This window comes from Triturus cristatus, chromosome 9, assembly GCF_964204655.1.
Source record: "Triturus cristatus chromosome 9, aTriCri1.1, whole genome shotgun sequence".
In the NCBI taxonomy this organism is placed as follows: Eukaryota; Metazoa; Chordata; class Amphibia; order Caudata; family Salamandridae; genus Triturus; species Triturus cristatus.
Window position 1 is genome coordinate 740,377,952 of NC_140592.1, and position 27,752 is coordinate 740,405,703.

The window sequence follows — 27,752 nt, forward strand, 5'->3', positions numbered from 1 at the left end:
TAGCCAGTCTTCAACCCGTTGCATATCGGGGACCAAGTCCTCCCTATATATCTCCTTGAAGTATCCATAGAAAGCCTCGACAATGTCCTTGGTTTCTATCAGAGTTTCCTGTATCCCCTACCTTCACTTCCTTAATTGTGTTCCTTATCCGATCTTTTCTAGCTTTCCAAGCTAATAGTTTACTTGTGCCCTCCCCATATTCAAAGTGTGCCAGTTTACTGGCCTCCCATTTTTCTTTTACCCGCTTGTCAACTACACAAGCTAATTTCTCTTTCAATTCCACCAATTTTTTAACTATCTCGTCCTCCGGGGGTCTCGCCCTATTTACAATAGCTGCTTCTCCTTTCCTAATTTCAAGTTCTAGGCATTTTACTTCATGAAAGTAATCCCTTCTCTTACTTGCCCCAAACGCGCCTAATCTACCACGGAGGAAAGCCTTTGCCGTTTCCCATACAATATCTAACCTGGCCGAACCCACATTATGCTCAATAAATGCTATAAGTTCCTGCTGTAAAGACTGCACTGCCTCAAGATCATACAAAATCGTGCGATCCAATCGCCATACTGAGTCTGTGTCACGAGTCCCAACTGAGAGTTCCAAAGTAACCGCTGAATGGTCAGATAGATGTACTCCCACATGCATAATACCTTTAACTTTATCCACTAATCTGACATCTATTAAAAAGTAATCAATTCTGGATTTGTGACGATATTTTTTATTATAGAAGGTATAGCCTTCATCCTTACCAGCCCTCTGCCTCCAGACATCACACAATCCAAACTGTTCCATCAAACCCCTTAATCTAGATGCCATTTTGCTGTTTACCTGAGATCTACTGCCCGGAGATCTATCTAGCATAGGGTCCAAAACTGTATTAAAATCTCCAGCAAAAACTATAAACCCCTTGAGACCCATCATCTCTTTAGCTAGTTCGTCCAACGGGCCCACATCATCCTGATTTGGGCCATAATAACCTATAACATTATAGATAAGGCCAGCTATCTTCAAATTCACTATTAGCCATCTACCCTTGGTATCTGCCTTCTTACCTTCAACTGCACAATCTAAACGTTTCCTGACCAACAGAGCAATGCCTTTTGTTACCAGCGTCTGTGGGGTAAAATAAACGAAATTTAACCACCGGCATGAACCAAGAAAATTCTTACTCCCATTCTCAGTTAAATGGGACTCTTGAAGAATCATAATACTCGCTGGGTAATCTCTCAAATATTTTAAGATCCTATCTCTCCTTGCTTTAACCCTTAAACCATTAACATTCCAGGACAGCCAAGTAACCGTCGACACCCTACCCTCCATCATCACCAACCCATTTCACTCTATCTACCACCCAGGTGAAAAAGTAGCCCATGAGAATCGTTTTAATATTTTCCTGCCCTCCTCCCTCCCTAAACCCTACCAACCCAATCCCCCCACCCTTTCTTACCCCACCCCCCTCCCGGGAAAACCCAACCATTGACACCGGAACCGACACTCGACAGGCCTTGGATGGGCCTAATGTCAATGGTTGGGTTCCTCCTTTTACATTGTTGTAGAGGTGTGACAACCACAGTTCAGAGCAGCTTGTCATCAAATGCCCAGCTATATGTAGCAGCATAGTGCTACAATTTTAAATTGTAAAGGTGTTTTCAGAGTCCCTGGTCAGCACCCCAGGAGCCAAGTATGGTGTTACTATGCAGAAAGCTCATACATTAATGACAAGTAACATTCTTTTTTTAAATGAGAAATCACATACCTTCTTTTCTTTGTTGAAATGCGGGTCCTGGAGACATCTCGTGCAAAGAGAGAATTCTCTAGGTGGGAATACGTATAGAAAAGATTGAGTAGTCCAATTCCAACATATACCTTTTATTTTGGTTTAGCTGTGTGGAAGCACCTTCTAAGAATACAGTGCTGTGCTCGGTCAGAAGTTAATGTCCCAGGGATATTCAGTTCCTCCCAGACAGGCATACTTTAGGATGAGGTATCTCGTAAGGTCCAAAGGAATGTGCCCTACAGTCTTGATTTGTCCTGGTGAATTCCTGCTGTGCAGACCTTATTACATTCAATAGGTGTGACCAGCAGAGAGGGGTGACAGGGTAAAATCTGTGAAGTGTTTAAAACTGATGTAGGAAGTCTGGCTATCTTGACTCTGGGTAAGATGGGCTGCTCCACAACCTTTGATATCTCCTTTATCGCTCCCCTTTATCCTTTAAGGTGGCTGTCATAGAAGTATTAGACACGTAAGTTGATGGTTTGAGGATAGTGCTATCACTGTTTTCTAGATCAGTCCATTCTGGGTTTTCTCCCAAGTCCCTGCTCCAGTCGTAACATTGATTACGGGTGCAAGAAGTATACCGACATTCTCCTAACCTCTTTTTTGTTTCATAGTAAACACATGCTTCTAATGTTTACCTCTACTATAATTCATTTTGTTTGAAAATATAGTTAGTGCTGTTGAAATTGTTTGCTAAACATACACAACGTTCCCCCTTGTTGATCTTCCTTCTGCCTAATGTACATCCTCATCCATCTCAGACACACCATCCTCGACCTTTGTGTCTTGTTTTTGTCCATGTTCATGGCATGCACACAAGACGTGATGCCTAAATTGCTAGGATCCCACAATTACTGGTTCCTCAGTAAAAAAGAAAAGCCCATCACTTTTAGTGAGTGCAGCGCCAGCCATAAGGCTGATTGCATACCTGAGGTAAAGACCAATATCACTTATACTTCCGCTGAGTTGCATGATGCAAGAACCCGCATTGGGAACTGTTGTAATCCTGTACTACTGGAATGCGAGGGACGTTTTAACTGCAGGTATTGCAAACTTTCCCTACACCCTCTAAATATGGGAGTTGGGGAGACGGCGTGTGGCCTGAAACCCTCAATATACTAAAAGCAGCTCTAATCAATATACGCTCCCTCCCTAAACATGTTTTGGAAATTTATAACCTGATTGATGATGAGCAATTAGACATTCTCTGTATGACCGAAACCTGGCTAATTAATGATTATTGCCCAGACTTGCAGTTGGCCCTCCCTCCAAACTACCCATGTATACAATTAGAGAAGGGAAGGATGGGTGATGGGATAGCCATAGCACTAAAAAAGAAACTGAAAAGCTCCACGGTCCAGATAAAAGAATTGTTAGGTGCAGAATCCCTGGGTTTTTGCATTTCATTTCCCGCCCATTGCTCCTTCTTGGAGTTTTGCTTTACAGCCCCTGGGGAATGCTGGAGATTTTACTCATTCCATCACTGAGGCGCTTGCACAAAAGGTCATCAGCTATGCAGACTTTATGATCCTGGGTGATTTCAACATTCAGATGGACAACCCTTCTAATAGCTTAGCCCAGAAGATGTCTAATATGCTTGCATCTTTTAATCCATCTATGACGCCCCCTCCCCCCCCCCCCCCCATGGGACCGACGCACGGAGCCGGTCACATAATCGACGTGATAGTCTCTAATACCTCGAAAGGTCTTGAAAGCTCTAGGGAGGTCATATGTTCACACCATTTCCTACTATATTTCTTCCGGCCCTCTCCCAAGAGAAAGATGAGTTGGTCTATCCCCTTGGGGCCGAGCTTGGAACAAGTTTGATATACCCACGCTGCAGAAAATCTTAGCATCTTCTAAGTCCACGCTAACCAGTGACGACGTGTCAGATGAGGTCACGGTGAATAATTGGCTCATAGCCGCTGCCAACTGCATTAACACCATCCTTCGGACTGCTGGTTTACTAAAGAACTAGCAGGAGGTATTGTAAGAAATTAGAACCTCTGTGGAGAAAACACTGTTCTGAAATATACAAATCACAGTATAAAGCACCCTTGACTACATACCTTAAAAACCTTAATCTTGGAAAACACTTTTTCTACTCTAATAAAAATGAGTGAAGTGAATAATGACGCCAAAGTAATCTTCAAAATTGTCTGATTTTATGGATCCAGAAGTAACCGCACCCTCACTTGAGACAAATGCAGCTCTATGCACAAGGTTGAGTCTGTTCTTCGAGGACAACATTTTAAAAATACAGGACAACCTTTCAAAGATGAAGGGCAATGAGCCTACTAGTGTTGCCCCAAATCAAATAATGCCCCTTGCTCACGGTAAACTCACACCTCAATACTTCTACTGTAGAAGAACTGAAGGTTTATAAAAAAAAAAATTAAATGCTAATCAGGTTTCCCCTGGACCTCCCCGGTCTCATATTGTGAGGCTCATAGGGGATAGCTTACGTCCAATATATCAGTATCTCTTTTCTGCTTCATTGCGATCAGGGATAGTTCCCACCTGCAGTAAATGAGCAAATGTTATCTCTCGTATTAGAAAAACTGAATGCTGACCCAGATATCGTCCCTAACTTTAGACCCATTTCTTTGCTACCAGGGGTCTCTAAAATAATTAAACAGATTGTGAACACTCAACTATCGTCCTACTTAAATTCTTTCAATCTTCTCCACCCCTCACAATCAGGCTTCAGGGCACGGAGACAGTGCTCATGGGAATAACGGACTGCATTAAACTTGCGCTGGACTCTGGCCACAATGCCACCCTAATTTTATTAGACCTCTTAACGGTGTTTAACATGATCTCACATGAGATCTTGCTCCAGTGCCTATCCTCGATTGGTGTGGAGGGGGCGGCTCTAGCTTGTTTGGGTTCCTTTGTGGACCATAGCCTTTTCAGAGGCAAATATTCTTAAGTGTGGGGTTCCACAGAGCTTGGACCTGAGCCCCACACTTTTCAATATTTGCATGACCCCTCTGATATACCTAATTGAATCATTTGGTATCTAAGTGTTCGCTTATGCAGACGACACCCAGCTTCTGCTGACTTATGACAATAATGTGACGTAAGCAAAGGTAAATTTTGCTGCTTGCATTGTAGCGGTGATGGAATGGCATAAAGCCAACTGCCTACAATGTAACCCTGAGGAAACAGAGGTCTTGTTGTTTGGTGCCAACCCCTCGCCCGGATGGTCAAGGGCCTGGCCGAGTAGTTGTACTTTACCTTCAACCCAGAAAGCTATTCTGGTTATGTTCACATATTGGTTGTGGAAATGTTTAGTTCTGTATTGGGTATGTTATGATCATATTTAAGTCTGCTTTGTGTCGTTCCCCATAAATAATTGCCACAGACTGAGTCAGCCTCCTGCATTAGGTAATTACTTCTGTATCAGAACTCATCAGGTCTCCTCTTGTTAAATTATTGCCTTAATGTCCATATCCTTTGTTTTACTTCCAGCACGATGTATTGAGAGTGTATCATTAACGTTCCTGACAGTGTCAGTTTTTTCCCCCATTCATAAACATGAGTGCTTATGGCGCAGTTTTTATGAATAATATTGTGAATGTATATTTTCTGTCTCCAAATTATTGGGCTTTTTAAATGTCGCAAGGGGTTAGATGGAATCCCAAACATTTTTACACCCATATGTGCTGACGGCTTACATAGTTAATCTCCTAAACAGTGGGGACTCTCAGTCAGGTAGACTTTAACTTGTGAATACAAGTACCTCCTGATGGTAATTTCTTTCTTCTGTGCACTTTAGGATCAAACCTTCCTTAAATGATAACATATCGTGGTTCCTTTCTCTTTTTTGAGTTGGTCTATTGGTCATTATGCTTCAAGGTATATTTTGTCCAGTAGTCTAAGCCATCTGATAGAGACTTCTAACCGCAGATTACTTACCTTTGAATTTCCCAAGGTGTCAGACTGGATCCGGGAGATATTTCTTGAGCACTACCCCTGCGTGCCGGTAGATGGCGTAGATCGGCGGTATCCGTGTTGGAAATGTCCTCATCACCAATATAGGCGTCACCTCGGAGTGCTGACCGTTTCTTTTCTTGCTGCGCCAGCCAGAGCTGATCCGAGAGATCTACCCCGGTCAGATTTTTGACAGGATTTTTGTAACGTTTTGTCAACCTTTTTTTTTTTCTTTTTTTCTCCTGGTGTGTCATGTCAGTGACAGATCCACACCTCGTGTGTTTGTGGTGACTGGAGCGCGACCATGACTCCAAGTAGTGCTCCGTCTGATGGTCTATGGCACCAAAGGCTTTGAGGGAGGGGTCCCTGAAGCTGCAAGCGGCCAGGCATGTGACTCCAGGGAAGTCACGGTCCTGCTCGAGAGGACGGTCTTAGGACCGTCCCAGGAGTCCGAAGTCCTCTTCGTCCCACCTAAAATCGTCGGGGCATTCAGGGAAGAGGCACAAAAAACATAAGAAGTTGAAGCGCGCTGCGCCATCTCATCTGTTGGCCGACATGATGAAGGAACATTGGCGTTTGAGGCCTGGTTCCTTCAAGCCTGGGCTGACTCCGTGCATCCCCAGTTTTACGGGAGGCAGCGTGACCCCCGCTCAAATGAAAGAGTTCTATGAGGCCATGCGTCTCATTTTTGAGCGGCTGACCCCTCTGGTGGGCCTTTAGGCCCAGCGGGGTCAGAGGGGGCCCCAGTATGGTTCAGCGACTCCAATGGGCCACCATGGATCCGGCCAATGATCCTTCTGGTGCTGGTCATGCCACTCTGATCTGAGCCGCCCCAATGCTGATGCTCCCGGCACCAGCCCCATTGTGATCTCTCCAATCCAATCCGGAGCCACGTCAACCAATGCAGATTCAGGTGCCGAAAGGACCCAGTATTTTAGGTCAGAGCCTGAGTTCTCTATTCAGAAGGCTTAGGTCTCAGAGAGGAATGGGAGGGGTAGCTGGATCCTTTAGAATACCAGCCTTATGATCAGGATATGGACTGGTATGAGGAACTATGTGATGCCAGCAGACCGGATATGTCTCCATATACCAGCATGCTTTCCCCATCTACCGTGGCTACGGAGGAGGGAGCTACATATGGAATGGTGATGTGGAGGGCGGCTGAGGTCCTCAACCTTCAGTTGCACTCTGCAGTCAAGCCCAACATTTTGACGGAGGTGCTGCAACTGGGAGTCTGAACAACTACTCACGTTCAACGAAGCCCTCACCGACTTCCTTCTGGGGACCTGTCCAAACCCAGCAGAGGGGCTCCTGTTAATAGGGCTATTGTCCGCCGACCTGCTCCAGGGCACCCACATTTCCTTACCGAACACTGTACCCCGGAGAGCTTCATGATCCAAGCCTTCACTTTCCATGGCATATTCCCTGCCGCTCCCCCAGACAGGGAATCCAAGAGGCTGGACAGCTTGGGAAATAAAATGTTTTCCTCAGCCTTGTTTTGCAGTCAGTGAACACTGCATGCTTATTGGGCCGCTAGTTCCACACGCTGTGGGAAACAGTTGCACAAGTGCTGCAACAGGTCCCGAAGGAGGCCCGGGCCATTCTCTCCCATGCAGTTAGACTGGAGAGACACAGTGAAATTCACTATACGCTGGCTCGCTGGCCAGAGCGGTTTTGTCGACGGTGGCCCTCAGACGCCAGCTTAGCTAAAAACATCTGGCTTTTCGGGGAATGTCCAGGATTCCTTTATGGACATGCCCTTCGATGGCACCCGTCTCTTTAGAGACAAAGCTGATTCGGTGCTGGGGCGCTTTGAGGACTCGCTGGCTATGGCCAAGTCCTTGGGCCTCTTGACTGTCCCACGTCCTCAGTCTCCCTTTTGCTTCTTTTGTGGCCACAAAAGGGGCTTTCAACTGTGCCATCCCTATTCCAGCCAACAAGCCGCCCAAGCTTCCCAGCCTATACATGGATGAGGGTGCAGTTCTTAACGGCCTCGTGGTTCAATTAGCCAGCTGTCTGGTCCAGCCACCACCCCCTCCCCTCCGGCAGCTGCAGCCTCCAAGCCTTCCTAATCTTCCCCTTTTAGATCATGAGAATCCAGTTGGTGTCAGGATCCACCATCAGCACCACCACTGGCAGTCCATAACATCTGACAGGTGGCTTCTGCAGATCGTCCGACGGGACTACTTCCTCCTCTTCAAGACTGCTCTCCCTCCCTGCCTCCATCATAGGACCGGCTGATGGAGGATCATTTGTTCCTGCTCCGCAAGGAAGTCATAGCTCTCTTGGCCAAGGGAGCTATAGAGAGGGTTCCGGTGCCAGAAGTAGGCTGTGGTTGCTATTCCCGCTACCCTCTGATCCCAAAAAAGACGAGGGTCTTCGTCCTGGCCTAGATCTCTGAACCCCAAGTACTTCCTTAAAAAGAAGTTCAAGATGCTCAATTGGCTCAGGTCTTGTCTGCCCTGGACCCAGGCGACTGGATGGCATTGTTAGACTTGCAGGACGCCTTTTTTCACATCCCCATCCTGCCAGCCCTTTGACGCTACCTGCGGTTTATGTAGGCCACGAGCATTTTCAGTTCAGTGTGCCCCCTTTTGGTCTTAACAGCGCCCCTCGGGTGTTCACCAAGGTGATGACCGTGGTCGCAGACCATCTGAGCAGGTTAGGGGGGGCTGGTCTTCCCCCAATCTCAACGAGTGGCTCCTGGAGGCGGGTTCGCCCCAGGCTGTCATTTCCCACCTCTAGGCTACTGCAACAGTCTGCATTCGCTGGGGTTCGATATCAACATGCCGAAATCACACCTGACTCCCTCTCAGATGCTGTTTCATCTGAGCTCTTCTGGATGCAGTGCAGTTTCGGGCTTATCCTCCCGAGCAGCGAGTGCAGTATATATTCAGGCTATTATACTGAAGTTTCAGCCTCTATCCTGGGTTTCGGTGTGACTGACTCTGAGGCTGCTCGGCTTCGTGGACTCCTGTATCCTGCTGGTGACGCATGCCAGATGGCATATGCAGGCTATACAATGGGGCCTGAAGTTACATTGGGCACAGCATATGGGGAATCTCTCCTACATGGTTTAGAGCTGCAAGGGAGCCTGCAGGACAAAGGACCTGCAGTGGTGGCTAATGAACTGTGATTGGGTCTGAGGCATCCCCCTCTCCTTTTCCCCAACCAGATCTCACAGTAGTTAGTCGTCATTTCTGGGATGAGGCAGCCACCTGGGAGAGGTGGCGATCAGTGATTTTTGTTCTCTGGCGGAGTCCGGACTCTAAATCAATATGCTGCAACTCCCTGCGATCTGAATTGCATTACAAAGCCGTTCTACCCTCCATCAAGGGAAGGCTAGTGCAGGTGTTTATGGACAACACCACCGCCATGTGGTAATGGAACAAACGGGTGGGATGTTGGATCCTCTGTCAAGAGGCTTTGTATCTCTGGACATGGCTGGAACAGCAGGGCAAATCCCTGGTGGTTCAGCACCTGCCAGGTTCTCTGAACGCCAGAGCAGACAAACTCGTCATCGTTGCCTAGCGGATCATGAATGGAGTCTCCCACCGGAGGTGGCGCAAGGTCCCTTTCTGCAGTGAGGAGAGCCTTGGTTAGATCTGCACGCCTCTGCAGAGAACGCACAATGTCAGCATTTTTGGACGCTGGAGTTTCCAAGGCAGCTCTTACTCAGTTGCTTATAATCTCGAGTGTAGGTCAGGCCTCCTGTGCGCCTTTCCGTCCATTCCAATCCTGCCGAGAGTTCTCAAGAAGATCATCCTTGTGGCTACAGACTGGGCATGAAGAGGCTGGTATCCTGAGCTTCTGAACATCAGTGTTGATCCTTCTATCAGGCTGCCACTTCGTGAGGATCTTCTGTTGCAGCAGCAAGAGAGGGTCCTCCACCCGAACTTGTCAACTCTCAGCCTTCTTGCGGAGAGATTGAGCAGCTGCAGTTGATAGCTTTCGACCTTCCTATTGAAGTCTACAATGTTATTCTGGTAGTCGGGCGTCCCTCCACCAAAACAGTATATGCCTGCCTTTTGAAAGCAATTTGTATCACATTATACAGAAGAGTCAATTGATCCACTTTCTGCCTCCCTTTCTAATATTTAGCTTTTTATTCTTAACCTTGCCTAGTAGGGCCCTGCTTTGGGCACTCCGAAGGTTTATCTTTCTGCTCTGTCTGACCTTCTTGCGGCTGCCTGACCAGTCCTCTTTATTTAAGTCCCCTATTGTAAATAAATTTTTGAAGGGCCTTGTACATATGTTCCCCCTTCACCTTGTATGTCTCAGTGGGACCTTAGTTTGGTCCTCACATTCTTGATGTGTGCTCATTTGGAGCTTCTTCATATTTGTCCTCTCGGACTGCCCACCTTCAAAACACCCTATCTTGTTGCGATTGCATCAGTCCAAAGGTTGTGAGCTGCAGGCTTTCTTTCAAGCCTCCATTCTTATCAGTTTATTCGGGCAAACTGGTTCTTCTCACTAGGGCCTCTTTCCTGCCAAATGTGGTGACACCATTTCACGTTGGCCAATCTTTCACCTTGTCCACTATCTACTCTCCTCCACATCCCTCTAAGACGAGGAGTGACTCCACCACCTGAACCCAAAAAGAGCGTGGTTGTTCTACCTTGACCACACAGAAGTGTTCAAGATGAACGACCAACTCTTTGTGAAGTGTGTTGGTGCGAAGAAAGGTCTGGCGGTGCAGAAATAAACCATCTCTCAATGGGTCATTCTCTGCATCAAAATCTGCTACGCAGTGGCAAATTAGCACCCTCTTAAAGGCTTACGGGCTCATTCCGCTAAAACTGTGACCACTGCATTACCACCTGGAGTCCCAGTCCTGGACATCTGCCAGGCAGCAATATGGGCTTCCCTGCACACGTTCAAGCATTACTGCCCTGAAATTTTGTTCTGCAGGGACCAGCATTTCGCCCGTTCGGTCCTGCATGACTTCCTAATTTAAATTTGTCCACAGAAACGCACCATAGGGATGGTATTGTTTGGGTATCTATTCAAGGGTAATGAATCTGCGGCTGGAAGTCTCTATCGGATGAATAAGTAAATTACCTTTGGTAACACCTTATCTGGTAGAGACCATATCTAGCCACAAATTCCTTACAGATCCTCCCCATTCTGCGGACAGATTTCTATGGTCAGGGATGATCCCTTTCAGGGCCCTAGTTTGGACACACCAGTGTCTGTGCACTTCATGGCTCCATGCGACTAGCGTGGGAAGTCGTGATAACTGCCGTCAGCACGCCAAAGTGGTGCTTCTATAGGTGACGCTGATGTCACTTGCAGCTTGGAAGCTGACCAACGCCACTTACTGGCGCGCAGGGGTACTGCTCACGAAAAATCTTGCGGATCCAGTCTAATGCCTAGGGAAATACAAAGGTAAAAAATCTGACGCTAGATATATTGTCTCTACCAGATAAGGCATTACCGAAGGTAAGTAACTTGTTCTTTATGACTAACGCTGTACAACTTGTGTACTTTTACATTTTGAGGGAGTGAGAGAAAGTGACGCATTATGTGATATTTCATTCATAGCCCCAGATCTAATCTATCCCGCCCAAAGGGGCATCTGTATGATTGGGGATTTCTCATCAAATACTGACTATTCAGTGTTCATGCACCTACTTCTTCCCTGTTGATGGCTGTCCCAGGACCACTAGGACTCCTCTTTTCTAAAGAAAATAAAGTATAATCTTGATTTAAGTGCAAATGAAACCTCAGTCCCAGAATGGCTTTCACAGTGAAAATCTCGTAAGAACAACTCTGTGGTGTTGCACCCATGTTGGAGCTTTATCAGCAGTGGTCAGTGGTTCCCATAATGTAGATATTCTAGGCCTAATCTGCGCTGTATCCTCATTCTTTCCAGTAATACTGTTTCTGCTCCATTTGAGACATTTTTATTCATGTACTTGAAATGCTGTAAAGAAAATACCAGCATTGGAGCGGAAATCTATTACATTTTTTAGCCTTCTTTTCCTCAAATACTTCACCTTTTACATATTTCCCAGGTAGCTAGATATATCTGTCAGCATCTCTTTTTAAATTCAAAGCAAAAGTTAATTAATACATCCTGCGCTTGTTATTACAGAAACATTGTCCTTGTTTCCTGAATGTTAAATATTCCCACTATACAGGGCACCTAAAATTGTTTGCTGTTTTATACTGAATTTAGTTGAGACGTTTTCTCACATCTTTGCTTTGTAAACTCTTGTTCTTTGTACTCATTTGTCACTTTAACTTTATCACAAATTAGCCAACAATAGTAAAACAAGATATACATAGGTGTGATCATTCAAACTACGGTTATACATATCGGTTTCACACATCACCTGTCCTTGTTCACTGTGGAAGTGGTCTTGCAGCTTGAGCTGGCCTATTCCTATTGTGGCAGGACCAGGTCCGATTTGCATAAAGCTCATATAGCTGTTCCTGGTCAGGAGTTAAAAAGTGGGTAAATAAAAAATGGACTGGAATACTTCCCTGAGCGATTCCCAACGGCTTGTCTGCCCAGACATGTATTTACTTCCAAAAAAGTGCCCCTCACTGATCAGCCCCACCGTGGCCAAACCCGGCCTGGTGTTTATTTTCATTTTTAGAGGGCTCCTTCTTGAATGTTTGGACTGGACTGCTCCTAATTGGAGGGCTAAATCTGATGACTGGTTATGTCAGAAGTGGCTTAGTGGACAGAGTAGACAATGGACTTCAATACAGCACAAGAGTTTGTCTATCGCCCCGACTTTTGCAGGTGTTGCAAGATGAGAGCTTGCTTCTAATCTTAACGTTCTTGCAAACCAGGTGCGTTTTCATGTACAAGAGCTTGTCCGTTTCCTAACATATTGCTCATCAGCAGAGTGCTAGATTCTTCTGAGTTCGGAACCACCCAAAGTGGTACACCTTTTGCATCTGCAATGGCTAAACTAATTAGTGTTGACAGCCAATTCTAGTAGTACAGTACAGGCCTATGTAGCTGAATCTCACTAAGGAAATCACATATTCTCTCTCTTGTAAATATTTATAGTTGGTTGGTCATAACTGTAACCCTCGAACCCTGTTAGTGTATGTGCATGCATGTGAGTGCTTCAGTATGTGAGGGGGTTCCCATGCTTGTGTTACCCCTGTTTGTATGAAGCCTCTAAATCTTATAGGACACTCCTTTAAGGTTGATGGTTTTCGGAGATAGACGTCTGCAGCATGCCCCTCTGCATTGTTTCTTTACATTCCCTCCTGCCTCTGGAATTCAGTGTATGGCTGAGTACATGGTCTGGTAGGTGCCAGTGCCGATTCCAAGGAAATATCTTGTGCTCTGAATGAAACTGTAAGCCAGTTCCAGCATGTGAAGGTTTAAAGACAGTTTTTGCCCTGGTTTCATAACCTAAAGGCATAACCCTAGTGGAAAACAATTGGATGCCTGCACCAGCTCCGCATTCTGTGCTTTGTGTTGAAGGCAAGCATTGTTTTCATGGCACATGCAATGACAAAGGAACAGTTGCACCACTAAGGAATACTATCATGCTGTGGTCAACTGTAAGGAAAATACTCCATGATTCCTTCGTTAAATGTGTAGGCCAACTTTGAAATTGATTGAACACTTGGAAATAATTCTCAATGGATGGTCCAAGCTTCTCCAGTTTGTTCCTGTGTTCACCTTTTACCCTAAGCTCCTCGTATTTGTTTAGAAACAGACGAGAACTAGAGACAGGATCTTGGTTGTCAACCTTTTTGCCATAACTGGAATCAGGATGTTGTCTACTCAGTGGGGAGAGAATTTGTCCTAATCAGCAAGAGCAGAATTTATCATTATGAAATTTCCATAAGGAAGTCAAAAGCGAAGAATTTGACAAGACAGGAGCCTGTAACTCCTGCATTGCTTGACAAGTTAGTCTTCTCTGAGTGGTGCTTCTTAAGCCAGCTTGTTTCTGGCTGCTATCACTGCCAGACTGATCCCAGCCTTGGCAAATAATTTCTGGGCTGGTCTTTGAGACCTATGAGCGGGCGCCCTGCATTACAGTACAACTACTTCCTGAGTGGCACAGATGCCATTATGGGGCCCTAGGAGCCTGCATTGCATGGGCTACAAAGGTTATCAGACCACATGAGGATGCATTTGGGCCTGTGAGCCTTCGGTGATGTACCTGTGTGGCTGTGTGCCCTGCATCTTCATTGCATACCCATTTGACAGCAAAAGGCCTGCCTGATAACCTGGTCCTGGCACCACTGTTGCTGCGCACTGTTACACTTCACCCTGAGACTGCTGCTAGTTTCCTTCAGCATCAAGCAGCCCAAGACTGTGTTACCACTACAACAGACTGTAATACCGCTACAACAGAGTGGGTCAAGCAGTGCAGTCCTCCTCCTCAACTCTTGGGAAGCTGCAGCAATGCTGTGCCATCATTACTCCTTTCCATGCAGACTTTGTACTTTGCACCTAGAAGAAGATTAGACTAACTAACTGTATGCTTGTTAATTGTGCATAAAGTGAAATTATTGAAGGACCAAGTCGCCGAAGTGTTTTCAGATGAAATGCTGAAAAACCACAAACTTGTGAAGCTACTGGTCTTATTTTTATTTTTGTAATAAGAAACCTTATTTTTTTCTCCAAAGGAATAACACTGCTTTGGGCCATTTGTGTATGATACTAATGTTGCTTGAACTATTAATTTCCTCTGGACCATCTTCAAAAAATAAACCTCGCCTCTCTGAATTTACTACCCTCAGAGTTAACATCTAAAAAAAGTAGGTACTTTGAATATCTGAGAGCTCACCACAGTACCTATTTACGTTTCCAGGGACAGTGGGAATATTTGTTATGAGGATTGGTCACCATCTCTTGAGTTGTGCAGGCCATAGAGTCCTGGTCTGACAGCTTTTATACCTTCCTGGACGTTTCAAAATTTTGTCCCAGAAGAAAGCAGTCTTGTCTTGCCCTGATGCTCAGTATCTGACTAGATCTTGAATGCTCTAGGAGCTACAAAAATCCTCCTTTGTGCATTCTAAGAGGGTTTCTTTTTTTTTGCTCTAGCCTTGCAAGCTCCTCCTCTCCGCCAGATAGGCAGACTGCCTTCATCCAGGTAAGGAAACTGTTCTTAAACAGGACCTTATCAGCCTGGTGGTTTAAGAGGCTGTCTGGTCGGTGACCTTTCTGCATAATAGTAGCGTCAAATCCTAGGGTCTGCATGTGCTCCCTTCCTTTCCATCCACCAGAACATTGAGACCTTTTGCTGGACAAACAGTCCAAGCGTGATCTAGGCCTTCTATCCTTGGTTGCAGACTTGCAATGGAACTTCCTCTGCGTGTTGCATCTGCAGTTAACAGTCACGTCCAACTCTTATGTTTGGGTAGCTCAACCTAGGAAACTATCAGTACCTTTTGGACTAGATCAGATTCTTCTCTCCCCTTAAAAATTAGGGTACAGAAGGTCATCATCTTATCATTGAAACATTTTCCACCATTCGTGAGATCGAGTGGTAGTGAAGCACAGCAACCTCATTGCCACCTTCTACATGTCAAAGCTGAGGCATCTTTGTCAGCTGACTGCAGAACAATGGTAATGGATGGATGAATAAGCATTGTGTACTACTGCTGGTCTACCAAATTGTGGGGTCAGCAACATCTGTGCAGTTAGACTGAGCAAATATCTCTACTCAAGAGGGGTGATGAACTAAGATGTTCTTAATGCAATTGTCAAGGCAATCTGTGGTTGCTTGAATATTAAGGGGTGACCGGTCAGGAGCGTACCTGTATGCCTTACTCCACATAGTCTGGTCTGATTAGAACCAGCCCTGGAGATTTTGTCAACTTACTGGTGCCATCTTTGCCTCTGTGACCTTCATGAGAATGCATTATTGGATGAGGTTACAGATGATGTGTTCACAGGTGGCGAAAGGGCCATACTGAAGTCCACAACACCCTTCTTGATGATCTCAGTACAAAGATTGACTTTCACCTCAAATGTCCAGGTAGTAAATATATGATTGGAAAGTCTAATTGTAAGATTTCTTGGTGGTCAGTGGCAAATGAAGTCGAGACAAACGACGTTGTGTGTCACATAGGTGGGCCAATTTACGCATAGGAAGGCATGAAACGCCTTGCCAGAGTGAAGTCTGAAGATAGTATGGGGACAGGTACAATGATAAAGAATCTGCGGGTCTTGCCAACCCCTGCAATCATCACACCCAGAGACACACTATCTGCAAATATTCTCCAGTAGGATATCGAAGTCATGCTCTGGACCCTTGATATTGACTTAAGTAAAGCTGAGGTTCCTCTACTGCAGTGAACCTAAAGTTTCCCCACAGGAGAACTGAATTTAACATTGTCGTAGCTGGGACATTGATGTCTATCTTAAAACTATTGAAGGGACTGGCTAAGATCCTTCGAGGGTCAATCAAATAGAAGTTTGTGTTCTTAAAGTGCAGCTTTCTACTTGTATTCACCAATTTGACTCCCTGAATGTGCAGAATTTGTTCTTTTCTTTTTACCTTTGAAAGAGTTTGGGCATGAGTGGGGGACACTTTGAGCATATGAAATAGAATTGTCGGATGAAAATAGTTGTTTTTAAAAAGGTGGATGTTGGAAGGCCTCCTCAGAAAAAGAACTATCCAATTTGACTCCTACAGTGGATAGTTTTTATTTTAGCGCCCATTGCTGGTGCAATAATGCCAGATGTCTGGGTGATTCTTGTTGTACCGTATAGTAGGAGTAGTTAAGTGAAACAATGGCAACTCAAAATGCCTGGTAGGAATCTGGGTCAATAGTTATAGTGGAAACGGTGGCTCACTAAACACTCATTTATTTGGTATAGTTGTATCATTCATAATAATAAAGTTGCTTAACCAATTAATTACAAGGTGATCAATTAGCGAAACAAGGATTACAATTATTATTTTAATAAACATATCAACCCAAAGACCAGCGTATATGGTGCTCAGTTTCCCAGTAGCGCACAGTGCATACAATCAAAGAGTATTGGTGTGTTTATGTACAAAAGCAAAAAACTTTAATAAGTATGGCACATATGGTTATATAGATTTAGAAACTACAGGTAATTCTTCAAATATTTCCTAGAGAAATAAGTCTGTTTTCTGTGGCATTGTATGCTCTGTTTGATCTGATAGACTTCTAGGCACAGATTCCTTACCTTAGAATTAGACTGGATACAGAATTTTTTAGGGGAGCAGTGCCCCTGTGTGCCAGTATGTGGCAACGTTCGGCTCTGCGTGGTTGTGGCGGCGCCGCAAGCGACCTGCTTATTGCCTATATAGCTGCCACCCCAGAGCTCTGACGTCAGTTCTTTTCTTTACGCGACAGTCAGTGCAGATACGAAGAGAGCTCCTCCTAGTCACTTTTGTTGGTCTTTTAAGAAGTTTTTTCCTGGTGTGGCAGGGGTGTCATCTAAGAAAGCAGGCTTCAAGCCGTGTGGCGCCTGTCACCGATCGATGTAGCTGACGGACCCCCACCTTGTTTGCCTCTGGTGCCTCGAGCATGAGCTGAAGACCTGCGTCAACTCTAGCTTGATAAATGTGAAGGCTTTGAAGGAGCGGTCTGTCAAGTTTCTGGCAGCTCGACATATGACACCGCGGTGGTCTCGATCCCAGTCGAGCGGAAGGTACAGGGGTCGCGGAGCCCGAAATCGTCGCCGCAGTCGAAGTCTGTGGGTCACTTGGGTAAGTCCCACTACAAGAATAAGAGTTAGAAATCCACTAGCAGACGAGATAGCATCACCATTTGAGGCCTGTCTCCACGGTTGAGCCAGTGCCTGGGCAGGCTCCGCGCCTCTGGGAGCCAAAGTGACCAGTTCAACTCCAAGACTTTTATGAGACTACTCTCATATTTGAGTGGACCGTTCCCGCCGGTGGGCATTCAAGCCTGGGCGTAAGGCGGGGCCCTACTGGTTCCATGCCGGTGGCTCCAGTCCCTGTCAGTCTGGTCTCTTGGATCCACAGATGGATATGGACTTGGAACTTTACCCAGGTGCCGGTCCCAGAGCAGATGCTCATGACAACCTCTGGTGGTGCCATCCCCATTCTGGTCCCCAGTCTTCCCTACCAACGAAAGCCATGCCAACCAGGCCTGAGTCTGAGCCCTATTCCTATGAGCTGTGAATCAGGGAGGTTTGGGAGGGTTTGCTAGACGCTGAAGAATACCAGCCTTTGGATCCACAAATGGGCTGGTGTGAGGACTTGGCGGAGGCCAGTGGACTGAACACTTATCCAGATACTGGCATGTGTTCTCCACCTACCGTGGCTACGAAGGAGGGAGCATCCTTTGCAATGGTAGTGAGGAGGCCGGCCAAGGTCTAGGACCTTAACCTTCCCTCAGTGGCAGTCAAGACGAACGTCTTGACAGTGATGCTTCAGCTGGGAGTGACCCCCTCTGAACCGTTTCTCCCATTTAATGAAGCCCTGACAGACGTCCTGCTTGGGACCTGGTCCATGCCCCGCACAGGGGTTCCTGTGAACAGGACGATTGCCCCCCGCCACCGTACTGCCCCTGGGGGACCCTATTTTCTTCACACAACACCCTACACTGGAGAGCTTCATGGTCCAAGCCTCTTATCTCCCATGTAAATCCTGGCATATTGCCTACCACTCCACCGGATGAGGAATCCAAGAGACTGCACACATTAGTCAAGAAGGTGTATTTTTCCACCAGCCTGACACGCGGTCTGTGAACACCATGTGCCTTTTAGGCCATTACTCCCATGCTCTATGAAATTCAGTTGCTGCCCATGGTTCCGGTTGAGGCCCAGGTAGACTCTCCCAGGCTGTTGTCAATGGAAGAGATCCAGATTGGTTGATGATTAGATGTGGACTAGTTACCACCGACTCGCTGGGCCGATCGGTTTCCTTGACTGTGACCTTACGGTACTACGCCTGGCTACAAACAACTGGCTTTTCAGGGAATGTCCAACATTCATCGTCATGCCCTTTGATGGCTCCTCCTTTCTGAGATGGGGTGAATTAAATCCTGGAGTGCTTTAGGGACAGCAAAGCTACGGCTATGTCTTTGAGCCTATTAATGACCCATCGCCAAGCCGCCTTTTGCTCTTACGGAAGGGGCTTCCAGCTGCATCTATACCCTCCTAGCCTCTACGGCACACAAGCTTCCCAGCCTCTACATGGCTGAGGATGTGGTACCCGCAGACCCCTCTGGATGGGCAGCCAAAGGTCAGTCCAGCACCCCGCCAGCAGTCACAGCCTCCAAACCCCTCTTACCATCATGGGCACCCAGTGAGAGGCAGGATACGCCATCACCTGCCCCACTGGAGATCTGTAACATCAGACCGATGGGTTCTCTATATTGTCCAGAGGGATACTCCATCCCCTCCGTGACTATCCCCCCACCCATGCCACCTGCTTGCGGCTGGACCATCTCTCCTTGCTCCTCCAGAAAGTGACCTGTTAAGAGGGTGCTGATGCCAGAAGTAGGTTGTGGTTGCTATTTATGTTACTTACTGGTGCCCACGAAGGATGGAGGCCTTCGTCCTAGCCTAGACCTGTGCCCTCTCAATGTCTTCTTCAAGAAGTTCAAAATGCTCATGCTTTTCTCAAGTCCTGTCAGCCCTTTACCCGTGAGAATGGATGGTAGCCTTGGCCTTTCAGGACGCATATTTCAACATTTCAGTCCTGACTGACCACAGACGTTACCTGCGGTTCACAGTGGACCACAAACACTTTCAGTTCTCTGTGCTCCCTTTTGGTTTTACCAGCACCCCTCTGGTGTTAATCAAAGTGATGGCTGGGGTTGCAGCTCATCTGCCGAGATCAGGGATGCCAGTCTTCCCCTATTTTGACAACTTGCTGTTGAAGGCAGGCTCGCCCCAGGCAGTCATCCCCCACTTCCAGACTATGGTGGACCTCCTGCATTCTCTGGGGTTCACTATCAACGTGCCAAAGTCACACTTGACTCCCTCTCAGATGCTCCCTTTAATCGGAGCTGTTCTGGACAAAGTGCAGTTTCGGGCCTATGCTCCCGAACAGCGAGTCAAAGATATTCAAGCTAGGATTCTGATGTTTCAGCCTCTATCCTGGATTTCGGTGAGAATTATTGAGGATTCTGGGCCTCATGGCCTCCTGCATCTTGCTTGTGACACATGCCCTCTGCATATGCAGTCTCTGCATTGGGACCTGAATTTTCAGTGGCGTCCGCATCGAGGAAATCTCTGACATGGTCCAGATCGCGGAGGGAACTGCAAAAGCTCTGTAGTGGTGGTAAAAGAACTGTAAGTGGGTCAGCGGTAGACCCCTCTCCCTTCCCAAACCAGTTATGACAGTGGTTACGGATGCGTCACTCCTGGGATGGGGGTGGTCATCTGGTAGAGGTGGAGATCGGAGGCCTCAGGTCTCCGGCAGAGTCCGGAATCCACATCAACCTTGTGAAGCTCTGGGTGATCTGGCTTGCATTGAAAGCCTTTCTAGCTTCAATCAAGGGAAGGCTATTGAGATGTTCACGGACAACACCACCGCCATTTTGTACTGCTACAAACAGGGAGGGGTGGGGTCGTGGACCCTTTGTCAAGAGCCCTGTGCCTCTGAACATGGCTAGAACAGCAGGGCATATCCCTGGTGGTTCAACACCTGGCAGGCTCCTTGGACACCAGGGTGGGCAAACTCAGCCTAAGATGTCTAGCGGATTGCAAATTGTGTCTCCATCCGGATGTGGTGCAAGGTCTTTCTGCAGTGAGGAGAGCCTTGGCTAGAAATGTTTTCCAGTAAATAAGAGAGAGGAGGCCCCTCTAACCGGAGGAACCAGGGCAATATTTATTAGTGTAAAACAATTTATCGTCCCAGGATCAAGAAAACGTGATTCAAATCTCCACAGAACCAAATTCAGTCTCAAGTTCACTTTCACTCTGCAATTCATCCACACAAACCCTCTTTATTTTCCTTAAAGTCCACCAGACCCAAGAGTGTAATTCCACAGAGCATTATTCATAGACCTAAAAAACCATGTTTTAAAACATGTCCAGTTACAATAAAAAAACACAAGTCAATGCTTCCTAAACAAAAAGAGCTAATATATTAAAAACAGTTCATTCACAAACCAGCAATTCTGCAATGCATTGATTATCATAAAATAAACGTGTGAATCAAATCGTCTGCTAATAATATCACATAATACATTAAAAAAAACATATTGCTAAAAAAAAAAATTACTAACAGTGGAATTACACTGAGGGTCTGGTGGACTTTAAGTAAAATAACGAGGGTTTGTGTGGATGAATTGCAGAGTGAAAGTGAACTTGAGACTGAATTTGGTTCTGTGGATATTTGAATCACGTTTTCTTGACCCTTGGACGATAAATTTTTGACACTATTATAGTGCCCTGGTTCCTTCTGTTAGAGGGGCCTCCTCTCTTATTTACACTAGTTTGCACTGTTACCTTGGCAGCCAAGCGCCCCTCCACCAAAACGGTATACACCTGCCATCTGGGCACCTTTGTGACAAGGTTTACAGAAAAAAGAGGTTGACCCCCTTTCTGCTCCTATTTCTCAGGTTCTTCTATTTATTCTTTCCCTTGCACAGTAGGGCTCTGCTCTTGGCACCTTACAGGGCTACCTTTCTGCTATGTCAGCCTTTCTGCGTTTACCTGAACAGCCATCACATCCGCATAGGTTCTTTCAAGGTTTGCAACATTTTCCCTCCATCATACCCCAGTGAGACCTTACTCTAGTCCTGATGTTCCTCATGTGTGCTCCTTTTGAGTCTCGGCTCAATTGTCTTCTCAAGCTCCTTACCATCAAAGCGACCTTCCTGGTGGCAATAACATTAGTGAGCTTCGGTCTTTGTCATCCAAGCCTCCATTATTGAACATCTACCCAGACAAGCTGGATCTATGAACTAGATCTTCCTTTCTGCCGGAAATAGTTACTCCCTTTCATTTAGGCCAGTCTATCACCCTGCCTACTTTTTACGCTCCGCCACATCCCTCTAAGGTAGAGGAGTGACTTAACTAACAGGACCCAAAAAGAGCGTTGTCATTCTACATTAACTGCACAAGAGTTTTCCGGGTGGACATCAATCTCTTTGTGGGTTGTGTTGGAGCGAAGGAGGGAAAGACTGTGGAGAAGCAGACCATCTCCCAGTGGATCATGCTCTGCATTAAAATCTGCTGTGCATTGACAAAGATGCAGCCCACTCCGGGCTTGCACGCTCAGTCTATCCGAGCCAATGCTGCGACCACTGCGATAGCATGCGGAGTTCCAGTCCTGGACATCTGCCAGGCAGTGAGATGTGCCTTTGCACACACTCACAAAACGCTACTGCCTGGACACTCGAGTCTGTCGGGATTGGCACTTTGCCCGTTCGGTCCTGCAGTACTCTTTGATGCAAAATTGTCTTCCAGACCCACCTTCGGGAGGTATTGCTTCGATATCTGTTCTAAGGTTAGGAATTTGCGTCTGGAAGTCTCTATTAGATGAACAAGTTACTTATCTTCGGTAACGCCTTATCTGGTAGAAACTATCTAGCTGCAAAATCCTTACCAACCCACCCATCCTGTGAATGGATTTCTTGGGACAGGGTTTCCCCTTTCAGGATCCTAGTTTTCCACACCAGTGATCAGTGTTCTCCCATGGTTCTGCTCTACTGGCGTGGAAAGTCATGGAAAGAAACTGACATAAGTGCGCTGGGTTGGCACCTATATTGGGACTGTGCACGTCACTTCCGGCGCAAAACTCCACTTACTGACACACAAAGGTACTGTTCACAAAAAAGATCCTGATCCAGTCTGACACCTAGGGGATAATTCTAAGGTAAGGAATCTGTGGCTAGATAGTCTCTTTCAGGTAAGGCATTTCTGAAGGTAAGTAACTTAATCACTCGGACACTGAGCACCTTATGTACCGTTCTTTTGGTTTATATGTCACTGACAAACTTATGCTGTTTCCAGTGATTTGCTCTTTTGTCTCTGTCATAGTATGAGCACTATTTGAACCATAAAGGAAAGAGTTCAAATGCAATATAATCCTTCTGCACGCCATCTTCATTTAAGTGTCTTTGTTTTTGGAATGTGCCATAGTCCCTTTTACCTTGTGTCTGCTTATAGTACCTGTTGGGCATTGGCTAAATTTCAACTAGTTACCCTATGCCCTGGTGTTTCAAATGATGAATACAAGTAACTGTTCTGCTGTTGTGTAAGCATCCCCATTTGTTTGTGAACTGTTTTTTTGCATTTTGTTACCTGGTATTTCTTTGTATTCCTCCTACCTTTCACTCTTTACCTGTACCATGGCTCTGAAAGCATAATGGGAAGTGCAATGTTTAATAGATTATAGTGTTTCATGGACTTTACTCCAGGCTCAGCAAAAATCACAGTGCTGAATCGAAGTTACAGCTGAATAACTGCTTAAACAGTGCTGGAATTGTTTCCTTATGATGTTTTCTGCGTTGCCTTATGCCAGTCTCCTTTTTCCCCCAAGGATTTTAGGAGTTGTGATTAATTCCAGAAGGAAACACCAACTAATTTTTCCAAAACAATATTTAGGTGTATGCAGAAAAAAGGGATTCACTACTGAGATCTGCTGAAATTCAGCATTACAACCTAGCCACAACTCTACAATGACCAGCAGATGAAAGAAGGATCCAAGAGAGGAATTATTCAAGCTTTTAAAGCTCTGGCTCTTGAGAGCTCTTGACAGCAACACTTTGATTTGAAGGAGTAATTTCTGTTGCCTAAACTCAGTGCTGGTTCGGTTCCATCATGAGCCGAAGGGGCAAAGATGTGCCTACAGCGCACGGGTGCCATTTCTAGTGCATTCCGATTTATTATTGATCAAGAAACCCGGAACAGTAGCTACAGAGTTCTTATTGTCCATTGACAAAGTACTAAGTCTAGTCTCTATCTGAATGAGACTTCTAGCCACTTATTCCTTAGAGTATTCCACAGGCATCAGACTGTATCCTGAAAATGTTGGGCAGTACCACTGTAAGCCAGCAGGTGGCATCGATTGGCTCCGCACCAGCGGCATCTGCACCAGATATGACATGTGCAGTGCTTATATAGGCGCCACCCCGGCGCACTAACATCAGTTCTTTTCTTGCCTCGCAATAAGCACAGATCTGGAGAGATCTACCTCAGTCCATTTTTACTGACAATTTTTTATGTTTTGACTAATTCTTTTGAGATTTTGCTTCTAGTGTGGGAATAGGTATGTCACTTAAAAAAAACCTGTGGGGTTTAAACCCTGTGATTCCTGTCACAGACACATGTCTGTAACAGACTCCCATCTAGATTTCATCTGGTGCCTGGACCTAGGCCCTGACTCCAAGGTCTGCCTCAACTGTCTAGCCATGAACCCTAGTCGGTTCAGGAGGGTTCCCTGAAGCTCTTGGTTGCCCAATGCCAGTAGACTCTTAATGCTCCCGGTCCTGTGGAAAGTCCTGGGCCTGCTTCCAGTTCAGGTGCTCATCGTCGGACTCCTAAGTCTGGTAAGTCACATTAAAAAAATCAAAGAATTCAAAGCACTTTCGACTTTTCCATGCCAGTCCAAGTCTGTGGACAAGGCACAGGAGCTACGCTGCAAATCTAGGCCACGCTTCCGTGCATCAGCATTGACACCGGAGTCTGAGTCCTCTCTACGCCTCACATATGTCCTGGAGCTGGGCTGACCCCCGCCCATTTAAAGACATTTTATGAGGCCATGCCCCTCATATTTTGGTGGGCCAACCCCTCTGGAGCACCTTTGGACTCCACAAGTTCCAGGAGGTGCCCCTACTGGATACCTTATATAAGACTTGGGCTTCTCTCAAATCGTTTCTGCAAGACCACACAATCTGTCACATTTGATAACTTTATCTCTGATCGTACCTCTCCAGAATGCACCACGACTTGTCCTTATCCTGCCTACTTTTTTACTTGTGTACACTGCCTCTCACATTGCTTCTTAACGAAAGAGGCATTAGGAGTAATAGGCTGATGATTCCCAACTTCTGTCAAAAACGAATGTGGTTTTAACAATATTAACTTAGCTGATTGTCTGAAAGGCATTTAAAGCTGGATGCATATTCATGGCTGTCTTAGCAGTTACAAGACATAATGTTTGCTCGACCAAAGGCTTCAGTACTGCTTCATTACTCAACTGGCTGGGTGACCTTGGTCCAAGACCTGCTCCAGGTCAGGTGCACACTAATTTAGGAGGTTTTTTCAATGCTGAACTATGATTTCATATGATGGTCAAGTGAACTAAGTACCAATAATACCCCTTGCCTACCGTTTGATTTTGTTATCTTTCTTTCGATCACTAAATTATTAGCCCAAGTGTTGGTTGATCCAGAGTACGATATTGTATAAACTGCAAAAGTGACAAAATAGAGTGCTGCGTAGTTCTGCCTTAAAAGCATACTCCTGTTTTCTCCGGGTGAGAGGAAATTGTGTTTGAGAACAGATTCAATACAGTGCTCACTGCTCAGTTTGGAAAACAGTAAAACACAAAACATTTTTTATAATATCAGAGAGGCAGTGCACAAAGTATTAAAAGAAAAAAATACCAGACACGATTTTAGAATTTCTTAAATAAAAACTGCTAAACACATACAGACATAAATGTGGAAAGAAACCTACATCCCATGTTTCTTTCCATATTTGTTTTGTATTTGCAGTGTAAAGAAATGTTAAGTCTTTTGTATGTTACAGCCCTAATGCTGGTCAATTTTGGGCGACACGCTTTGTCTGCGCTCTTGTTCGTGTATGAAGATGAATAAAGAAGCTAAACAAAAAAAAATCTTGGAGCAACTTTTTCAATGTAATTGACTGTTTTCAATACACTGTGTGTTGCATCTCTGTATTATAAAATGTTCCAGTGTTGGGTTATTTGGTAGTTAAGCTACAGAGGTGGGCAACATGTAGGCTTATTTAGTGAGACCCACTGGTTGTGTGATACATTGGTCCTTAGCTACCATTTCTTCCTTTTTATATAAAACACAAAGCCACCAAATAGCTCACAGATCATTGGGTTATCAGCTACGGAACATACTTCTCAACTCCAACACACTGCAGAAACTGTTCATTCTCAGATATTGCCTAAGATGTTTTTTGCATCCTTCTATTTTATTATAGTTATGTTGTTTTTGTATTTCATTTTGTCTTGCTTCTTGAAGCTTGGTTTCTTGCATTTGCTGCACACTGTAACTAAACTAATCTTTGAATATGAAATGCTGTTTCCAGGATTCAATCTGTCAATTCATTTGCGGTCCCAGAAATCTCTAGGCATTAAGAGCCTCAGTCTTAGGCAAATTGATAAAATAATCTACATTCAAGCAAATAGCATTCACAGAAAATGACACTGTTTGCACACTATCAAAATGTATTCTGTCCCGTAATGTGGAATGATATCTAAGTAAGCAAAGCCCTCCTATCTATTCTGTCTCCAATGTGCAACATGCTTCATCATTGCATACTACTACAGAGAATTCTTAACTTTGGAATTGAAGATACCATCCTGAAATGGATTACTTTATATCTCGTGGACTGGATGCTCACTATATCGCGTCCCTTCTTGTCTGAACAATCTGATTCACAGCAAATATGCCACCGGCTATCCGCTAGTCCTAAATTTACCATAGTTCGCTACCAGACAACCTTTCGTCTCAGCTGTTATGCCTACACTGATAAGACACAAATTATTGAAAAGCTCATCTGATCCTCACTCCTGTAACTTGAGGAATGCCTGAAAAAAGTTGATCCTGTTTGTGTGCCAGCCACCTCAAGCTCAACACTTGAGAAGAGGAAATTTTGGCATCCGGGAGAATAATCGCTTCTCTACCATTTGTCATCAGAACTTCGGCCTCCACCATCATATGCAAACAACTCTGTAACCCAAGGTGGTGATGGACATTTTGTTTTTATTACCACAAGTAAATCAAGCAGCCAGACAATGCTTCTACATGATGAGATCCCTTGATCAAATTTTACCATGGCTTGGATTTCCATAGAATGTCCAAGCCACCATTGCCATAGTTTTCTAATAGTTTAACTACACTAATCGACTACAAGTTGGAGCACTCCTGCAAATGCTCAAGAAACAGAGGACCTGCAATGTGACTTAGAAATATATGTTTTGCCCTTATTGTTACTGATTTTCATGCTTACCCAGCAAAGGTTAGCTGAGGAACGCTTATGTTGTTTGCTCGTAACCCTATAATTCCTTGCCCACAAGGCTTCGGCCTGGGGAAGGAGTAGACCTTTATTATCTTTCATGCAAAGCCTGTTCAACTAAAGTCACATCTTTGCATGAGTTGAAAAGGAGGCCCCAATGAGATTAAATAGGAAGTAGATTAACATTATCAATAGAAGTGGAACTCTTACTGGAGGAAATTTCCTCTTTTATCCCTCCAGTAAATTTGTTTCTGATGGACACTTCTTTCCACAAATTTTGCCCCTTATGATCATCTCCAAACGTCCGTACTTCACTCTGAAACTTTCTATCTAGCAGTAGGTGAGTCACCCTTGGGTGATAACATACAACTGTGTCCTCAGTTCCTGTTTTCCCATGCTGTACTGATGCAAGTAGAATGCTTACTCTTGGTGCTAAAAACATTCTTATAATTTCTGTTGATGGTTCAGCAGGCTAAGTAAAATGGAGCTCTTGCTCCAGGTAAGTCTCCTGAAAAAAAATGACACTGTGTTGTTTTTGCACTAGAAGCACAAGAAATGCCTTTTTTTGTTTGAAACCCTCCCTGGAACTCTTAGATTCACTGGCACCTTTTACAGTTTGTAGCTTCCTCCTCAGAGCCAATTAAGCTTCTTAAGAAGCTTCAACCAGAATTTGCGGCCAGATCTGCAACCTATATTACATTGAGGCTTTTTGGCAGTCTATTTTGGATTTCTTCAGGGCTGCCCTTTCACCCTTTTGGCCCAATTTAGGCCAGTCAGTCCCATTGCTGCCACTCTGTAAGAAAGTGGCTCTGTATATATGGTTCCCAAATAGCTAGAGTGTGCACAGAGTCCACAGTCCCCAGAGGTTTGGCAGAGGCTAAAGTTAGATATAACCTTCCTCTAAAGTGCTAGCTTGGTTGAGCAGTAAGGCAGTATCA

General features: G+C 45.3%; 1 protein-coding gene across 18 annotated transcripts in view; it reads left to right on the plus strand.

The window, feature by feature from the left end:
- MARK2 (microtubule affinity regulating kinase 2) overlaps positions 1-27,752 on the plus strand; it is a 662,301-nt gene that overhangs the window by 582,422 nt on the left and 52,127 nt on the right. For 5 of the 18 annotated variants that reach the window (XM_085626003.1, XM_085626004.1, XM_085626006.1 and 2 more), the window contains one exon: positions 14,740-14,788. The exons of the other annotated variants lie outside the window; for them this stretch is intronic. In XM_085626003.1, coding sequence (XP_085482129.1) covers positions 14,740-14,788 — 49 coding nt within the window. The remainder of the gene's footprint in view (positions 1-14,739; positions 14,789-27,752) is intronic. 18 annotated transcript variants of the gene reach the window in all.